The sequence below is a fragment of the Mobula hypostoma genome, chromosome 1 (assembly GCF_963921235.1).
Source record: "Mobula hypostoma chromosome 1, sMobHyp1.1, whole genome shotgun sequence".
In the NCBI taxonomy this organism is placed as follows: domain Eukaryota; kingdom Metazoa; phylum Chordata; class Chondrichthyes; order Myliobatiformes; family Myliobatidae; genus Mobula; species Mobula hypostoma.
In genome coordinates this window covers 168,311,192-168,327,512 of record NC_086097.1, presented here as the reverse complement: position 1 = coordinate 168,327,512, position 16,321 = coordinate 168,311,192, and the positions used below count along the sequence as shown (strand labels likewise).

General features: G+C 39.7%; 1 protein-coding gene and 1 long non-coding RNA gene across 2 annotated transcripts in view; one reads left to right on the top strand and one right to left on the bottom strand.

The window, feature by feature from the left end:
• LOC134352202 (uncharacterized) overlaps window positions 1-14,244 on the bottom strand; it is an 85,183-nt gene extending 70,939 nt beyond the window's left edge. The window contains exon 1 of the long non-coding RNA XR_010019361.1: window positions 12,090-14,244. This is a non-coding gene — a long non-coding RNA (uncharacterized LOC134352202). The remainder of the gene's footprint in view (window positions 1-12,089) is intronic.
• Window positions 1-16,321, top strand: part of LOC134352194 (AFG3-like protein 2) — an 89,255-nt gene that overhangs the window by 55,079 nt on the left and 17,855 nt on the right. Inside the window, exons 8-12 of the mRNA XM_063059481.1 lie at window positions 3,180-3,453; window positions 4,496-4,633; window positions 7,431-7,584; window positions 14,280-14,387; window positions 15,640-15,765. Coding sequence (XP_062915551.1) covers window positions 3,180-3,453; window positions 4,496-4,633; window positions 7,431-7,584; window positions 14,280-14,387; window positions 15,640-15,765 — 800 coding nt within the window. The remainder of the gene's footprint in view (window positions 1-3,179; window positions 3,454-4,495; window positions 4,634-7,430; window positions 7,585-14,279; window positions 14,388-15,639; window positions 15,766-16,321) is intronic.

Sequence of the window (16,321 nt, the reverse complement as noted above, 5' to 3'; positions counted from 1 at the left end):
ATGACAGTCAGTGGGATGAGTTGAAGTGTAACATGGGGCAAAATCGAAAAGGGTGATGAATACAGAACTAAGTAAGTCACCTGGACCAGATGGACTACACCCCAAGGTTCTGAAATTGGTAGCTGAAGTGATTATGGATACATTAGTAATGATCTTTCAGGAACTGCTAGATCTGGGAATAGTTCCGGAGAAAAATTGCGAATGTCACTCCACTCTTTAAGAATGGAGGAAGGCAGAAGAAAGGATGTTATAGGTCAATTAGCCTGACTTCTATGGTTGGGAAGATGTTGAATTCCTTATTAAGGATGAAGTTTCTGGGTACTTGAAGGCTCATGTACCAAAGTCATCATGGTTTCCTTAAGGGGGAATTCTGTGAGGAAATAACAGGCAGGATAGACAATGGGAAGTCAGTGGATGTTGTTTCCTTGGAATTTCAGATAAGGTGCTGCATTTGAGGCTGTTGAACAAGATGAGAGCCCATGGTATTACTGGAAATATTCTAGTATGGATAGAAGATTGTCTGACTGGCAGGAGGCAAAGAGTGGGAATAAGTGGGTGGGGGGGCTTTTCTGTTTGACTGCTGGTGACTAGTATCCTGCAACGGTCGATGTTGGGACCACTTATTTTCAAGTTATATATCAGTGATTTGGATGATGGAATTTATGGTTTTGTGGTCTGGCTTGTGGACTGTACAAAGACAGGTGGTGGTGATGAGGAAATTAATCTGCAGGATGATTTAAACTGATTGGGAGAATGTGCAAAATGGCAAATAGAATAAAGTGTCGGGAAATATATGGTCATATACTTTGGTAGAATGAGTAAAGGGGTAGACTTGTTTTCTGAATGGGAGAAAATTCAAAAATTAGAGTTGTAAATGGAATTTTGAGGAATGGGAGGTGAGATCTCATTGAAACCAATCAAATATTGAAATGCCTATATAGAGTGGATGTGGGGGAGGATGCGTTCTTTAGTGGATGAGTCTAGGACCAGAGGGCACAACCTCAGAATAGAGAGACATCCACTTAGAACAGAAATGAGGAGGAATTTGTTTAGCTACTGGGTAGCAAATCTCTGCAATTCATTGCCACAGATGGCTATGGAGACCATGTCATTTAGTATACTTAAAGTGGAGGTTGCTAGATTCTTGTTTTCTCAGTGTGTGAAAGGTTACTTGGAGAAGGCAGGAGAATGTGATTGAGAGGGATAATAAATCATCTCTAATGGATTGGTGGAGCAGACTCATTGGGCTGGGTCGCTCCTATGTCTTGCTAACTCTCTTTCCACAGCTGCTGCCTGTCCAGCTGAGTGTTTGCACTTTTTTTAACCTTCTCATATCAAGGGGCATTCCCATGATCAATTGTTGAGCACCATGTTGAATCGTTGGCTTAATCCATGTTTTATTTGCTGCCCCTGGCATGATGTCCAGCACTCACCGTTATTTTGTTATTGAGTAATTTAGGATATTTGGGCTTGAAAATTATGTTAGTAATTCATTCTGTTCCAGGTTGAGATAATTTCATTGGATCTGCTTTTAAGGAAATAATAGTAGTTTTAAGTTTAAATATTTCTTTAAATGCTTGCGAAAAATTCATAATTTGCAAGAATTATGGACAACAGAAGATGTTATTTCCCAAGTGCGTAAAAATAATTTTCCTAATTTGGATTCACTTTTGACAGGTTGCAGAGCTGGGCTGAGAAGTGGTAGACGAAGTTCAATTCTGGAAAAGTATGAAGTGATGCACTTTGGAAGATCAGACTTGAAGGCGAAGTGCAGGGATAATGGCAGAATTCTTAGCAATGTGGAGGAACAGTGGAATGTAGGGGTCCAAGTCCATAGATCCCTCAAAGTTGCTGCATAAGTTGACAAGGTGGTTAAGAAGGCATATTGTGTGTTGGCCTTCATTAGTTTGGGGATTGCGTTCAAGAGTGTGAGGTAATTTTGAAGCTCTATGAAACGTTAGTAAGACAACACTTGGAGTATTGTATTTAGTTCTGGTCACTTCACTATAACGAGGAGTTTTGCGAGGATGCTACCTGGATTGGAGAACATAAGTGAGGATAGATTGAGCAAGCTAGGGTTTTTCTATTTAGAACAAAGAAGATGAGAGGTGACCTGATATAGATAAATTAGATGGTAAGAGGCGTAGAGTGGACAGCCAGCACCTTTCTCCCCACAGAGATAATTGATAATACAAGAGGGCATACTTTTAAGTTGATTGGAGCAAAGTATAAGAGAGAGGTCAGAGGTAGATTTTTTTTTTAGAGTGGTAAGTGCATGGAACGCACTGCTGAGGGTGGTGGTAGAGGCAGGAACACTTAAGGGAGTCTTGGGTAAGCTCATGAATGAAAACTAAATGGAGGGCAGTATGGGAGGGAACGGTTAGATTGACTTTGGAGTAGGTTAAAAGCTTGGCACAGTATTGTGGGTTGAAGGGTCTGTATTGTGCTGTACTGTTCTATGTTCATAGATCACTGTAGCACAAAGATTCCTTAAAGGTCATCATGCCTGAAATTAGAACTCCAGCCTTTTGGATTGTGGATCTTTGGACATCAAGCACATAATAACAAATTTAAAATGGGAATTTTCTGTTAATTTGAAATATTCATTTGCAAAATGGCTTTTGAAGTGTTTTTAAACTTTGGATTTTGTGCTTAATATTTTATAATGTTCTCCCACATATATGTTGCAGCTCGGCCCGCAAGTCCCTACAAAGGATTGCGAGGACTGCTGAGAGGACTATTGGGGTTTCTCTATCAACTATCAGAGATACTTATCAAGAGCGCTGCATAACCTGGGCTCTTAGCATTGTCAGTGATCTGTCCCATCTGCCCAACAATCTCTTTGACCCCCTACCATCCAGCAGGAGGGACTGTAGCATTAGGACAAGAACCATTAGGATAGGAAGCAGCTTCTTCCCCCAGGCTGTAATACTAGTGAACTCCCTGCCACCACCCTGGTCTCCTCACATATGAAGCACCAGCAGTGTTATGCTGTTTACTTATTAACTTAGGTCAGAAATACACATTATTTGTTAATTTAGTTGTGGTAATAATAATTTGTTATATGTACTGCATTGTGTACCTTGATCCAGAGGAACATTGTTTTGTGTGGTAGTTAAACTGAACTTGAACTTGCTTACATTCTAATTTGAATTGATTTGTTTATCATCTTTGCTCAGCTCGTTTCTGTTGAGCATGCTTCCAACTATTCTGATCATTGGGTTTCTGCTGTTCGCCTTGAGACGAGGATCAGCTGGTGTTGGTCGATCTGGGCGCGGCATGGGTGGATTGTTCAGTGTAGGAGAAACAACAGCAAAGGTCCTCAAGGATGAAATTGATGTAAAGTTCAAGGACGTGGCAGGATGTGAGGAAGCAAAGTTAGAAATAATGGAATTTGTTAACTTTTTGAAGAATCCAAATCAATACCAAGAACTTGGAGCAAAAATTCCAAAGGTAAGCTGACTTTGCTGTAGACAAAATCCATGGAGTGCATTAGGGTTATGACTGATAGCTCTGGGGGAATGAGTGGTATTATTACCCTTATCCCTTAGGTTTAATTTTGCCATTGCGGATTTTAACCTTGAAGATTAAAATAATGTGCTAGTCCTTCCAAGTATGTTCAGGCAGTGCACAATATAAACACTAACCAGAAATAATTGAAATGGGAAGTAGTCTATGTTATCTCCATGTTACCATTACTCTCTCACTCCCTCCACTAGTAATATAACAGCCTCTTTTGAAACTCTAAATAACTGACCTTCATATCTCGGCCTCCACTTCGTAACTTGACACAGAATATACATTATATTCTTTCATGTTCTTGTTAAATGTCTCTCCAGTTTCTGGTGTTATCAGCATTGATCACCTCCATTTTAGTCCATACTTAACCTCCAGAAACAGGAAATGTTAAGTAAATTGGGCAGCATGTGTGGAAGAAGTAGAGTAGGTGCTTTGGATCATGACTTGATTAGCACTATTTATTGTCATACAGCACAGATACAGGCCCTTTGGCCCAACTCATCCATGCCGACCAAATTGCCTATTTCAATTTGTGTATAGCTGTATTGGTCTGACCTTTTTGCCCCTCTTACCACTTTTCATTGTTCAGCATAGCATTCCAAGGGATCTTGAATCCTTAAGATCATATTGTAAGCAAACTTAGTTTCTGTTATTTCTCTATTAGGTGTCTGATGTTCAGTGTTCTCATGCAATTTCAGTTCTATACAGTTCTAGTTAGGCCATTTCCATTCAACTTCCCATTCTATCATTTAAGTTTTTATTACTATTTTAAGCTAGATAATTTTTGAACATGTGTGCCAGTTTATATTGTTATTTGCATACAAACTTTTGTTGTATTTGATTAGGAAATAAATGTGTGAAATATGAAATTAAACAAATTGCCCTTGGTTCACTTAGTTTTACTGTACATTATGCTTGTGAATTAGCTAGTAACCTTGATGAAGAATCTAATGAGGTTTACATCTTTCTCTCACAGGGTGCCATTCTAACGGGGCCCCCGGGTACTGGCAAAACTCTGTTAGCCAAAGCTACTGCAGGCGAAGCCAATGTTCCATTTATCACTGTGAATGGTTCTGAATTTCTGGAAATGTTTGTTGGTGTGGGTCCTGCTAGAGTAAGTCATTTTCTTTTTGTCTGTATGCAATGAAACAATCAGGTATGATAGGTCCTTGGAAATGGCCATCCAACATTTTCTAGAACAGAACTTGATTGTAGGACATCCTGGGGCAAAGTCATTCCACCGCAAAAGACAAGTGTGAAAAAGGAGTACATAATAGTTTCCTAAATCTTCCTCTGCAATTTACTGCCAACTGGTAATACAAAGAGACATGAAAAGAACTTTCTGCACTCTTTTTCCAGTTTAAGGTTAAATAATTGGAAAAGTGGCATTAAATTTCCATTAGACCTTAATCTGAAAATAATGTGACACAAAATAGATTAATTTTATCAATTGCACATCTATTCTTGTATCTTTTGTTCTTTTAATTGCTTCTGCTTATCTGGGGTACTGTAGTGCTGGTTAAAATCACTGGATTTTATTGTCATGACATACATCGACCATTTTTTTCTCATGCGTATATTAAGATCTGATTTGCATGTTTGTTTTCATTCAGATAGCTTTTGAACATAGCTATAACATAAGTTAAAATCTGTGTAATTATTCCCAGTCTGAGAATAATTAGGCTATGCACTTCTATACAAAATAATCTATTAAATCCACTATACAAGTTAAGGTTTCATTTGAAAGTTTGTTGAGGGTAATGCTATTCCTGCAGGAAATCCTTCAAAAAATATGTTGGACTTTTTTTTACCCACTTTTTTTTTTGAAAATGCAAATTAACCTGAGCCAGGTTTTGCTATTTACTTGCAATGTAGAGATAGGCAAAATATGCCACAAAGTTAGGGTTTCACCATTCTAGAATGAATCGCTACTTGAATAATGGTGATAAATACTACCAATTAGCACTGGAGAAACTGTCCTTTTATTAACATGTCATTTCTTCAAGGTTCAGTTTTTGGATTTTTCTCGCTTGTCCAGTTTTTCATTTCTCCTTTCTTACTGCTGCCTTTTGTACTTGTTTTGATAATAACTTGTATTTTATCTTCGATATCTGTAAGACCATAAGTCATATGACCAGAATTAGGCCATTTGGTCCATCTAATGACAGATTTAAGGAGAGGCCCAGTTATTTGTCTTAAGTACAAGAGATTCTGCAGATACTGGAAATTTTGAGCAATTCACACAAAATACTGTAGGAATTCAGCAAGTCAAATAGCATTTGTGGAGAGGAATAAACAGTCAGTGTTTCAGGCCAAGATGTCAAATGTTTATTCCCTCCTGTGGGTGCTGCCTGAGAGTTTCTCCAGTTACTTGTCATGTTTGAACATTACCATGTGTCCTGCAGAGGGAGCCATGTTACTTGAATTTCTAACATGCCACAAAGTACTGCTGATTTCCACAGTCCAGAGATGTATCAGTTGGTAGGTTAATTGGTCATTGTAAATTGTCAATTAGAGTTAAATTGGGCATTGCTGAGTATCGTGGCTCAAAGGGCCGGATAGCCCTATTCCATGTTGTATGTCAATAAATAAATAAACTTGATCCTATCTCTTGCACTATAAATCAGTCATAACTGGATTACAGGAAAGTTTCACTTCTGACAGCTACTGGTTACTAAGCATTCCGTTTCACATTTTTTTCAGTTCCCTCCTTGAGCCATGCATGTTGATGATACAAAGGCCTGGAAGCACATACAACCAAGCTCAAGGACAACTTGTGTCTCGCTGTTATAAGACAATTAAATGGTTCCCTAGTTCAATTTACCTGACAATCTTCCTCATTATGACCTGCACCTTATTGTCTAATTAAACTGGACTTTCTCTGTACTGTAACATATTCTTCTGCACTTTATTGTTTTAGCTTGTATTACTTCAGTGTTGTCATGAATTGTATGAATGGTATGCAAAACAAGATTTTCATTGTACACCAGTACATGTGACAATAATAAACCTATTTACCTATTAGATGCTAGGCTTTCTACACACGTGCACTTTTGAGTGGAGAATTGCAGTGGGGAATGTGGTAGAAATACTAGACTACTGTTTTGCATTTTGGTGATGTCCCACACTGTCTAATACTGTCCATGAAGAAATGGTCTAATTGATTTGATTGAGAGGTTAAACCAAGGCATCATCTGTGCTGCTTGGGTGATCATACATGAATCCTGTGTCATATTTTCAGGATGAAAATATCTGGTTGTTATCAAACTGTTTTTCATAAAATTCTAGGATTGTGGAGTAGTTCTGATAGAGGAACTATTGTTTACGGTGGTCACAGAAGTATTTTTCAGCCTAATCTTTTCTCCTAGCACTAGATCATTAATCCTACTTATACATTTCCAAACACTATTTAAATAGAAAGGTTTCTGTTCCTACCATCCTTTCAGGAAGTGACTCCCAGTTCCTTGGTACCTCTTAAATCCTATTTACTTTGCATATATTGCCCTGGTTTCTGGTCCCTCTCTTTTGAGGGAAATGTGTCTGTCCTATCTTTTTGTTCAAGGCTGTTGATAATTTTGTACATCGCAATGAAGTGTCCCCTCAGCATCCTCTGCTCCAAACAGAACAACCCCAGCTTATCCAACCTTTCCTTAGGGCTGCATTCTGCATTCTACCATGTCTTTCTAAATCTCCTCCTAAGTGTATCCTTTCTGTAAATATCTCTTTGGAAGCTTGCTGCATGCAAATTGTTTCTCAGGTTTCTTGTGTGACCACATTGATTAACCTTCAAGGTATTTCTTGCTTTTGGGTGTCCAAAGACCATGAGAATTGTTTTAAGGCAATGCGTTTCCTTTTTGTAAATTGATAGATAAAAAAACTAACAGGTTTGCATTCTGCACCTTTCCTTCTAGGTTAGAGATCTATTTGTGATGGCTCGTAAAAATGCTCCTTGTATCCTATTCATTGATGAGATTGATGCAGTTGGAAGGAAAAGAGGTCGAGGTAATTTTGGAGGACAGAGTGAACAGGAGAACACATTAAACCAGCTCTTGGTAGAAATGGATGGTAAGTAAAATCTGCTTGTTGTTAAGTCTTTAAATAGTGGTGTAACCAAAGCCAGGAGACTTCGGTGGATGTCATTTTGGTTCAAAATTAATGTAAAGCTTTTATTTTCAAATTATTCTGCTTTGGAAATATACACTTTCAACTGATTGCCACTGTTGCAACCCTGCGAGTGTAATCTGTTTCTCTGACTTCACAGTTTGTGGTTTCCTATTTCGGCACATTTAAAGAAGTGCACATAACTTGTGCAATTAATCATTGCCCAAGGTTTAGAAACAAATTCTGGAATTCTAAACATTCTGTTAGCTGCTGTAATTAATTGGTCATGGAAGCAGAGAGACAGAGATACAGCACAGCAGAAGGCCCTTCAGTTCACTGAGTCTGCTACCCATTTATGCTTTCCCTATATTAATCCCATTATTTTCCCCACATTCTAATCAACTCTGCACTCACCCTTACGGTAGGAGCATTCATTAGAATAACAACCTACATGTCTGTAGAATGTGGAACACAACCCGAGTATTCAGAGAAAACCCACTCAGTCACATTAAGCCATTCAAACTGCGTACAGCCTGAGGCCTGGATTAAACTGAAGTTTCTGACACTGTAAGGCAGCATCTCTAGCTGTGTCACCCTGCCACCTTTTTTTTTAAAATGCATCACATTTTTAATTGATGTATGTCATTTTTAAAGAAAACAAGGCACAAATGTTTAAGCTTGATTATTGATGCACTAAATGCAGGAGAGATTTTATGGCTGCTTCAGAGGATTTTTCAAACTTTTTGGAGGCTCTCTGCCCTCAACCAGTTTAATGACAGAATTACTGAATAAGTTGAAAAAAATCTCCACCATTTCTGTTTTTCCCACCTATACTATTGTGTTCAAAGGGTGAGGTTCTTGCTTAGAAAGTCTAATACTCCAACTAACTGGATGTCAGGATATTGTTCGTCAACTTCAGCTTGGTGTTTAACAGATCATCCCTCAGAGGGATGGTGGGTAAACTGTCCTTCTTGGGACTAGACAACCCTCTCTGTAGCTGAATCTTGGACTTCTTGAGAGAAAGACTCCAGTCAGTCCGAGTTGGCAGCAACATCTCAAACTCCATCACACTGAATACTGGTGCCCCCCAGGGCAGTGTGCTCAACCCACTACTGTTCATGCCACTGTCTCATGACTGCACTGCTAGATCCACCTCAAACCACATCATCAAATTTGTTGATGATAGAACTACGCTGTGTCTCATCAACAACAATAATGGGTCGCCATACTGAGAGGGGGTAGAGAGGCTTGTCAGATGGTGTGAGAACCACAACCCAAGTCTTAACATGGACAAGACGAGATGATTGTCGACTTGAGGAAAGCGCAGGTCGACCACTCTTCATTCTAATGTTCCTTGGTGTGCACATAATGGACAACCTAACCTGGAACCACAACACCTCATTAGTCAAGAAGGCACAGCAATATCTACACTTTCTGAGGAGACTGAGGTGTTCAAGACTCCCCGCCCCCATTCTAACAATTTTCTGCAGGAGCAGCATTAATAGTGTCATGTCTGGCTGCGTCATTGTGTGGTATGGAAACTGCAAGGCATCGGATGGCTAGACCCAAAAGAGGGTGGTTAAAACCACTGAGAAGATCATCGCTCCTCCTCCCCTATTTGTGACCCTTACCAGGAGCATTGCAGACAAAGGGTCCAAAGTATTGTTAAAGCTCCCTACCATTCACCCTACAATCTCTTTGACCGACTACTATCAAGAAGGAGTCACACGTGCATCAGCTAGGATTGCCAGACTTGGTAACAGCTTCTTCCCTCAGACTGAGAAACTAATACTCTGCAACCACAGGGTCTCATCACTAGGAGAGCGAGCTGTTTAATATTTACCTGTGCTGTGCACTACATGCATTTGAATTGTGTTAACTCATTTATGGTAATGTTTTGTTTTGTGCTGTTTTTGATATATTTTGTAGGTGCACTGTGGTCCAGCGAAACTTTTTTCCATTTGATTGTTTATATGTACAGAAGGATGACAATAAACTTAAATAAATTCCTCATTTTTCTTTATGCACCTGCCCCAACTTTCATTCTTGCATTTTTCCTTGCGGTTGTTTGTTTGTGTCAGATCAGCCATGATCATGTTAAATGATATATAAGGTTGTTATCATAGATGATTTTAACTCTCCACATATTGGCTGGGAATCCCATACTGTAAAAGGACTAGATGGGATTGAGCTTGTCAAATGTTTTTAGGAAAGTTTCCTTCATCAGTACATAAAAGTCACAATGGGAGAGTGTGCAATACTGGATCTGCAGTTAGGGAGTGAGACAGGACAGGTGACAGAACACTTTGAATCCAGTGACCATAATGCCATTAGTTTCAAAATAAATGTACAAAAAGATAGGTCTGGTCTGAGGGTTGAGGTTCTAAATTGCTAAAAAGCCAATTTTGACGGTATCAGAAATGGTCTGGCAAGTGTGAACTGGGACAGGCTATTTTCTGGCAAAGGTGTACTTGGAAAGTGGGAGGCCTTCAAAAATGAAATTTTGAGAATACAAAGCTTGTATGTCTGTCAGAATAACAGGTAAAGGTAACAAGTATAGGGAACCTTGGTTTTCAAAAGATACTGAGCCCCTGGTTAAGAGAAAAAAAAGAGGTGCATAGTAGGTATAGGCAAGTACAAACAAATAAAGTGCTTATGGAGTTGAAGAAATGCAAGAGAGCACTTAAGAAAGAAATCAAGGCTAAAAGAAGGCATGAAGTTGGTCTATCAGACAAGGTGAAGGAGAATCTAAAGGGATTAGGTGGATACGTTAAGAGCAAAAGGATTGCAAGGGATAAAATTAGTCTTGTGGAAGACCAGAATGGTAATTCTTGTGTGGAGCCAAAAGTGATGGGAGAGGTCTTAAATGCATTCTTTTCATTTGTGTTTACTCGAGAGATGGATAAAGAGTCTATAGAAGTGAGGCAAAGCAACATCAACTTCATGGACCCTGTACAGATTACAGAGAAGGAGGTATTTGCTACCCTGAGGCAAATCAGGGTGGATAAATTCCTGGGGCATGACAGGTGTTCCCTCAGATCCTACAGGAGGTGTGCAGAAATTGCTGGGGCCCTAGCAGAGATATTTAAAACATTCTTAGTGGCAGGAGAGGTACCAGGTGATTGGAGGATAGCCGATGTTGTTCTGCTGTTTAAAAAGGCTCTAAATAAAAGCAGAAAATTATGGGCTAGTGAGTCTGATATCAGTTGTGGGGAAAGTTATTGGACGGTATTCTAAGCGACCGGATATATAGATATTTGGATAGACATGGACTGATTAAGGATAGTCAGCATGGCTTCATGCATGGTAGGTCATGTCTAACCAATCTTTTAGAGTTTTTCAAGGTAGTTACCAAGAAAGTAGATGAAGGCAAGGCACTGGATATTATCTACATGGACTGTTGTAAGGTATTTGACAAGGTCCTGCATGGCAAGTTGATCAAGAAAGTTCAGTCACTTGGCGTTCAGGATGAGATAGTAAATTGGATTAGACATTTGGCTTTGTGGGAGAAGCCAAAGTGGTAATAGAGGGTTGCCTTTCTGTCAGGAGGGCTGTGATTAGTTGTGTGCTGCAGTGATTTGTGCTGAATCCTTTGTGGTTTGTCATCTATATCAATGATCTGGATGATAATGTGATTGATCGGATCAGCAAATTTGAGGATGACACCAAGTGGACAGTGAAGAAGTCTATCATGGCATACAGAGGGATCTGCATCAGCTAGAAAAATGGGCTGAAAAATGGCAGATGGAATTTAATGCAGACAAGTGTGATGTTTTGCACTTTGGTAGAACCAACCAGGGTAGGTATTACACAGTGAAGAGTACGGCCCTGAAGAATGTGGTAGAACAAAAGGATTGGGGAATATAAGTCCATAATTCATTGTAAGTGACATCACAGGTAGATAGAGTAGTAAAGAAAGCTTTTGGCGCATTGGCCTTCATAAGTCAATGTATTGAGTACAGAAGATAGCATGTTATGTTCAAGTTGTATAAGACGTTGGTCAGGGCTAATTTGGAGTATTGTGTGCACTTTTGGTTTCCTACTTATAGGAAAGATGTAAACAAGGTTGAAAGAGTGCAGAGAAAATTTATAAGTGAAACCCCCTTTTACTGCACATCTCTGGAAATGCAGATTGTTAGCCCTTTGCTAACAGCCACTAGATTCCACGGCGAGAAACCCACCTTTCCCAGGCTTCGTACGTTTAGGGTGTTCATGACTTTGGTCTTGCCACATCTGTGAGGTTGAGATGTTTCGCGCACCCAAACCCCAGTTTGTGTGACTGCTGTGTGATTTACTGCCCCGGCAATTGCCAGTCAGCAAGAAATAGCAAATCGTACACTGTGGATGGTTAATCAGAAGTATATTTAAGAATGTTAACTTAAGCAAGTAGTTATTAAAGAAAAGAAAGAAAAAAAACAAAAAGGGCCAATTATACTTAAACAGTCACATGTTCACGGTGGAGCTCAAACCTTGACCTTGTCTGTAAATCGCGCACTGGACCCTCGGTCTGTGTGAAAGCACACACCACCTTCCAAAGATCACTCGAAATCGATCGTAAACCGGGCTCTCCCATAGGGTTATTGGTCCTTCCTCCTCAAAGTCATTCATCTGCACAAAGCACCTTGTGCAACAGGGATGGCGTCCTCCACCATCTTCCCGCCTGTCTTCTCCCAGCTCCTGCCAACAAAGATCTCTCCACCCAGCATTCTCTAGAATCTACTCCCACTTCTACCATCCTGATTGGCTGATACCACATTCTTAAGTTGAACAACAAACCTCTTATCTCAGCTCAAACCCAAACAACCGGAAACCAGAACAGACTGCTCTTGTAGAACTGCTAAAATAAAATACCTACAGCATAGTAGTAAATCTCTTAGCAGGGCATTACACAAGTATGTTGCTGGGTCTGGAGGACCTAAGTTATAAGGGAAGATTGAATAAGTTTGGACTGTATTCTTTAGAACATAAAAGATTGAGAGGAGATTTGACAGAGGTGTGCAAAATTATGAGGGGTATAGATAGGGTAAATGCAAGCAGGCTTTTTCCACTGAGATTGAGTGAGACTACAACCAGAGGTCGTGGGCTAAGAGTGAAAGGTGAAATTTAAGGGGAACATGAAGGGAAACTTCTTCACTCAGATGGTCATGAGAGTATGGAATGAGCTTCCAGCACAAGTGTTGCATGTGAGCTTGATTTCAGCTTTTAAGGGAAGTTTGGATAGGTACATAGATAGTAGGGATATGAGGGCTATAGACCTGATTCAGGTCGATGGGAGTAGGCGGTGTAAATGGTTTTGGCATGGTGTAGATGTGCCAAAGGGCCTGTTTCTGTGCTGTGCTTCTCTAAGACGCTGACTCTAGACATATTATGATCGCCTGAAATGCTCATTCTTGTCAGTATGGATGTGAACACCCTCAGTTCAATCACTCAAATAATGACAAATTTTGAACAAGCTGTGATTTTGGGGGAACTGAGTGGAACTGGGGTGCAGGCAGTGTTCAGTGAATGCCAAACACTGTGACTTTGCACTCAGTGGCCACTTTCAGGTACCTCCAGTTCTTGGTCTTCTGCTGCTATCCACTTCAAGGATCAATGTGTTGTGCATTCAGATCAAAGCATTTCACCACTGTTGTAACACGTGTTGCCTTCCTGTTAGCTTGAACCAGTCTGCTAGTTCTCCTCTGACCTCTCATTAACAAGTCATTTTCACCCACAGAAATGCTGCTCACTGGATGTTTTTCTTTTCCATACTATTCACTGTAAGCTCTAAAGACTGCAATGTGTGAAAATCCCAGCAGATCATCAGTTTCTGAGATGCTTAAACGATCCCATCTGGCATCAACAATTACTCCATGGTCAAAGTCACTTAGATCCATGTTTCTTCCCCATTCTTGTGTTTGGTCTGAACAACAACAGACCCCCAGACCATGTCTGCATGCTTTTATGCATTGTGTTGCTGCCACTAGTGCTGATTAGATATTTGCAATTATGAGCAGGTATACTTAAAGTGGCCACTAAGTGTATGCAAATAGTTTAACACTGTTTTAAGAAAACCTGCATTTTTTTTTAAACCTTGTAATTTTAGCACTATGTTCAGACCATGCAATTGAGTGGATGTGGAGAGGATATGTCCTATGACGGGAGAATCTTAAGACCAGAGGATACTGCCTCAGAATAGAAGGGCATCCTTTTAAAATGGAAATAAGGACGAATTCCTTTAGCCAAAGAGTGGTGGATCTGTGGAATTCTTTGGCACAGGCAGCTGTGGAGGCCAAGTCTATATATATTTAAGGCAGAGGCTGGTAGATTCTTGATTGGTCAGGGCATGAAGGGATATTGGGAGAAGGCAGGAGTTGGGGGCTGAAAGCAAAATTGTATCACCCATGATGAAATGGCCTAATTCTGCTCCTGTATCTTAGGTTCTTGTATCTTAATCTGTAACGGTTTTCTATTTAGGCGTTTAAACACAGTTGTCAGATATGAATGTGAAGCTTGAATATAGCTGAATTTTTGAATTTAACTGAGTGCTTAAAGGTCTTCCTGCCTTTCCTATTGGGTTCAACTGTATTTTGTGATTGAGTCGGAAAGAGTCCTAGTGACCTTGAGACTTACAGACTGTGTTTAACTTGCCCTTGTTCAGAACTGTTTTTTTTTAACAGGATTCAACACTGCAACCAATGTGGTGGTTTTGGCAGGCACAAACCGCCCAGATATCCTGGATCCTGCACTGATGAGACCAGGTCGATTTGACAGGCAAATATTCATTGGTATGCCTGATTACATTGTCTGGTTATTTATTTTGGACCAACTGATAGGTAATGTGCTATGAAGCATTCTGTGACTATTTGTTATGGAAAGTAATAGACATTGAAATTTTAGAGTTGGAGATCTATAGCAATACAATACAGTTAGTTACAGACATTTCAGTCTAGTGAGTCCATACCCACCACAGCACCCACTCAGCTGGTTTCAATTTCCTGCCTTCCGCCCACTTTCCTCTAGGCCCCAGCCCTCCAAGTTATTTCTTAAATCAGTGTTTAATTAAGTGCACTAAGATCTCCAACACACCTCAGCAGTGAAAATAAATTGAATAAAAATAAAATTCCTCCTCCTTCAAGTCAATTTTACTATACAGTAAGTACTAAAATCCAGGGTTCCATTTCCAATCTGCACTGGGTTAGTTGATCTCATTTGGAGCTGTGGCTGAGGTTATTGTTGACTTTAATGGCAAGGAATATTGGGATAGGGGTGGAGACAGAACTAATGTTCATGTAGCAACATCATTTTATAATCTATACCAAGAGGTTTGCTGAATTAGAACTTTGGTGAGAACAGTTGGTTGATATGCCAATGTCAATATTGCCAATAGTACCTTTCACATATAAACTTGTACAAGAATAATAGTCACATAGAATTCTGGTAGGATGTTGAATGCCCACAGATCTGTGCAAAGCAAGAGTGGAAAAGGTTTCTGTGAGGAAAGAATATTAATCCAAAAATGAACTCTGGATCTCGTGCAAGCTAAACCCAGTATCCTTGTGAACTCCAGTTTCTGGACGTATGTATCACGTATATCTCGTTCAATTCTGAATTCATTCTGTAGAATTAGAATAACAAGAAATGAGTTTTACACACCATCTTCCTGTAAAAGGAATTAATGTGCAATAACTGAGCTGCTTGCTCTACAGTAGTGAAAAGTGGAAGACAGATCATGTAGCGGTGCTTGTACATTTAAAGAGAAACCATATTTCAGCAGAAATGTTTATGCCAGCATTAGAATTGAATTGACTTTATTTATTAAGTCCTTCGCATACATGAGGAATAAAAAAAAATTACATTACGTCTCCGTCTAAATGTGCAATTTATAGAACAATGCAGATCTTGGAGATTGCAGGACATAATCAGCAAATGTATGTTTTTAGTGCCCTTTACAACAGTTTGTGAATATAAATTGTGCAACATGTCCTTTATTCCATTCCCTGAAATTAATTTAAGTTTAAATTTTTCTCCTTTATTAAGGTCCGCCTGATATAAAAGGAAGAGCTTCGATATTTAAAGTTCATCTCAGTCCCTTAAAATTAGAATCATCTATCGATGCAGAAAATTTGGCAAGGAAGCTAGCAGCTTTGACTCCAGGCTTTACAGGTATCCATAAATATTGTGATTTGAAAGGTATTTAATACAACTTGTACAAATGATTTCCTTCTGTGGGTTATAATTTGTGGCTTTATATTTTATTTTCTCATTTCTTTAATCAATTTCTCATTTTTAGACACTAGAATACTACAGCACAGTACAGGCCCTTCGGCCCTCATGTTGTGCCGACCCATATATTACTGAAAAAAAAAGTACTAAACCCACGCTACCCCGTAACACTCTATTTTTCTTTCATCCATGTGCCTATCCAAGAGGCTGTTAAATACCCCTAATGTTTTAGCCTCCACCACCATCCCTGGCAAGTCATTCCAGGCACCCACAACCCTCTGTGTAAAAAAAAACAAACAAACTTACCCCGGATGTCTCCCCTAAACTTCCCTCCCTTAACTTTGTACATATGCCCTCTGGTGTTTGCTATTCATGCCCTGGGAAACAGGTACTGGCTATCCACCCTATCTATGCCTCTCAATCTTGTAGACCCCTATCAAGTCTCCTCTCATCCTTCTACGCTTCAAAGAGGAAAGTTCCAGCTCTGCGAACCTTG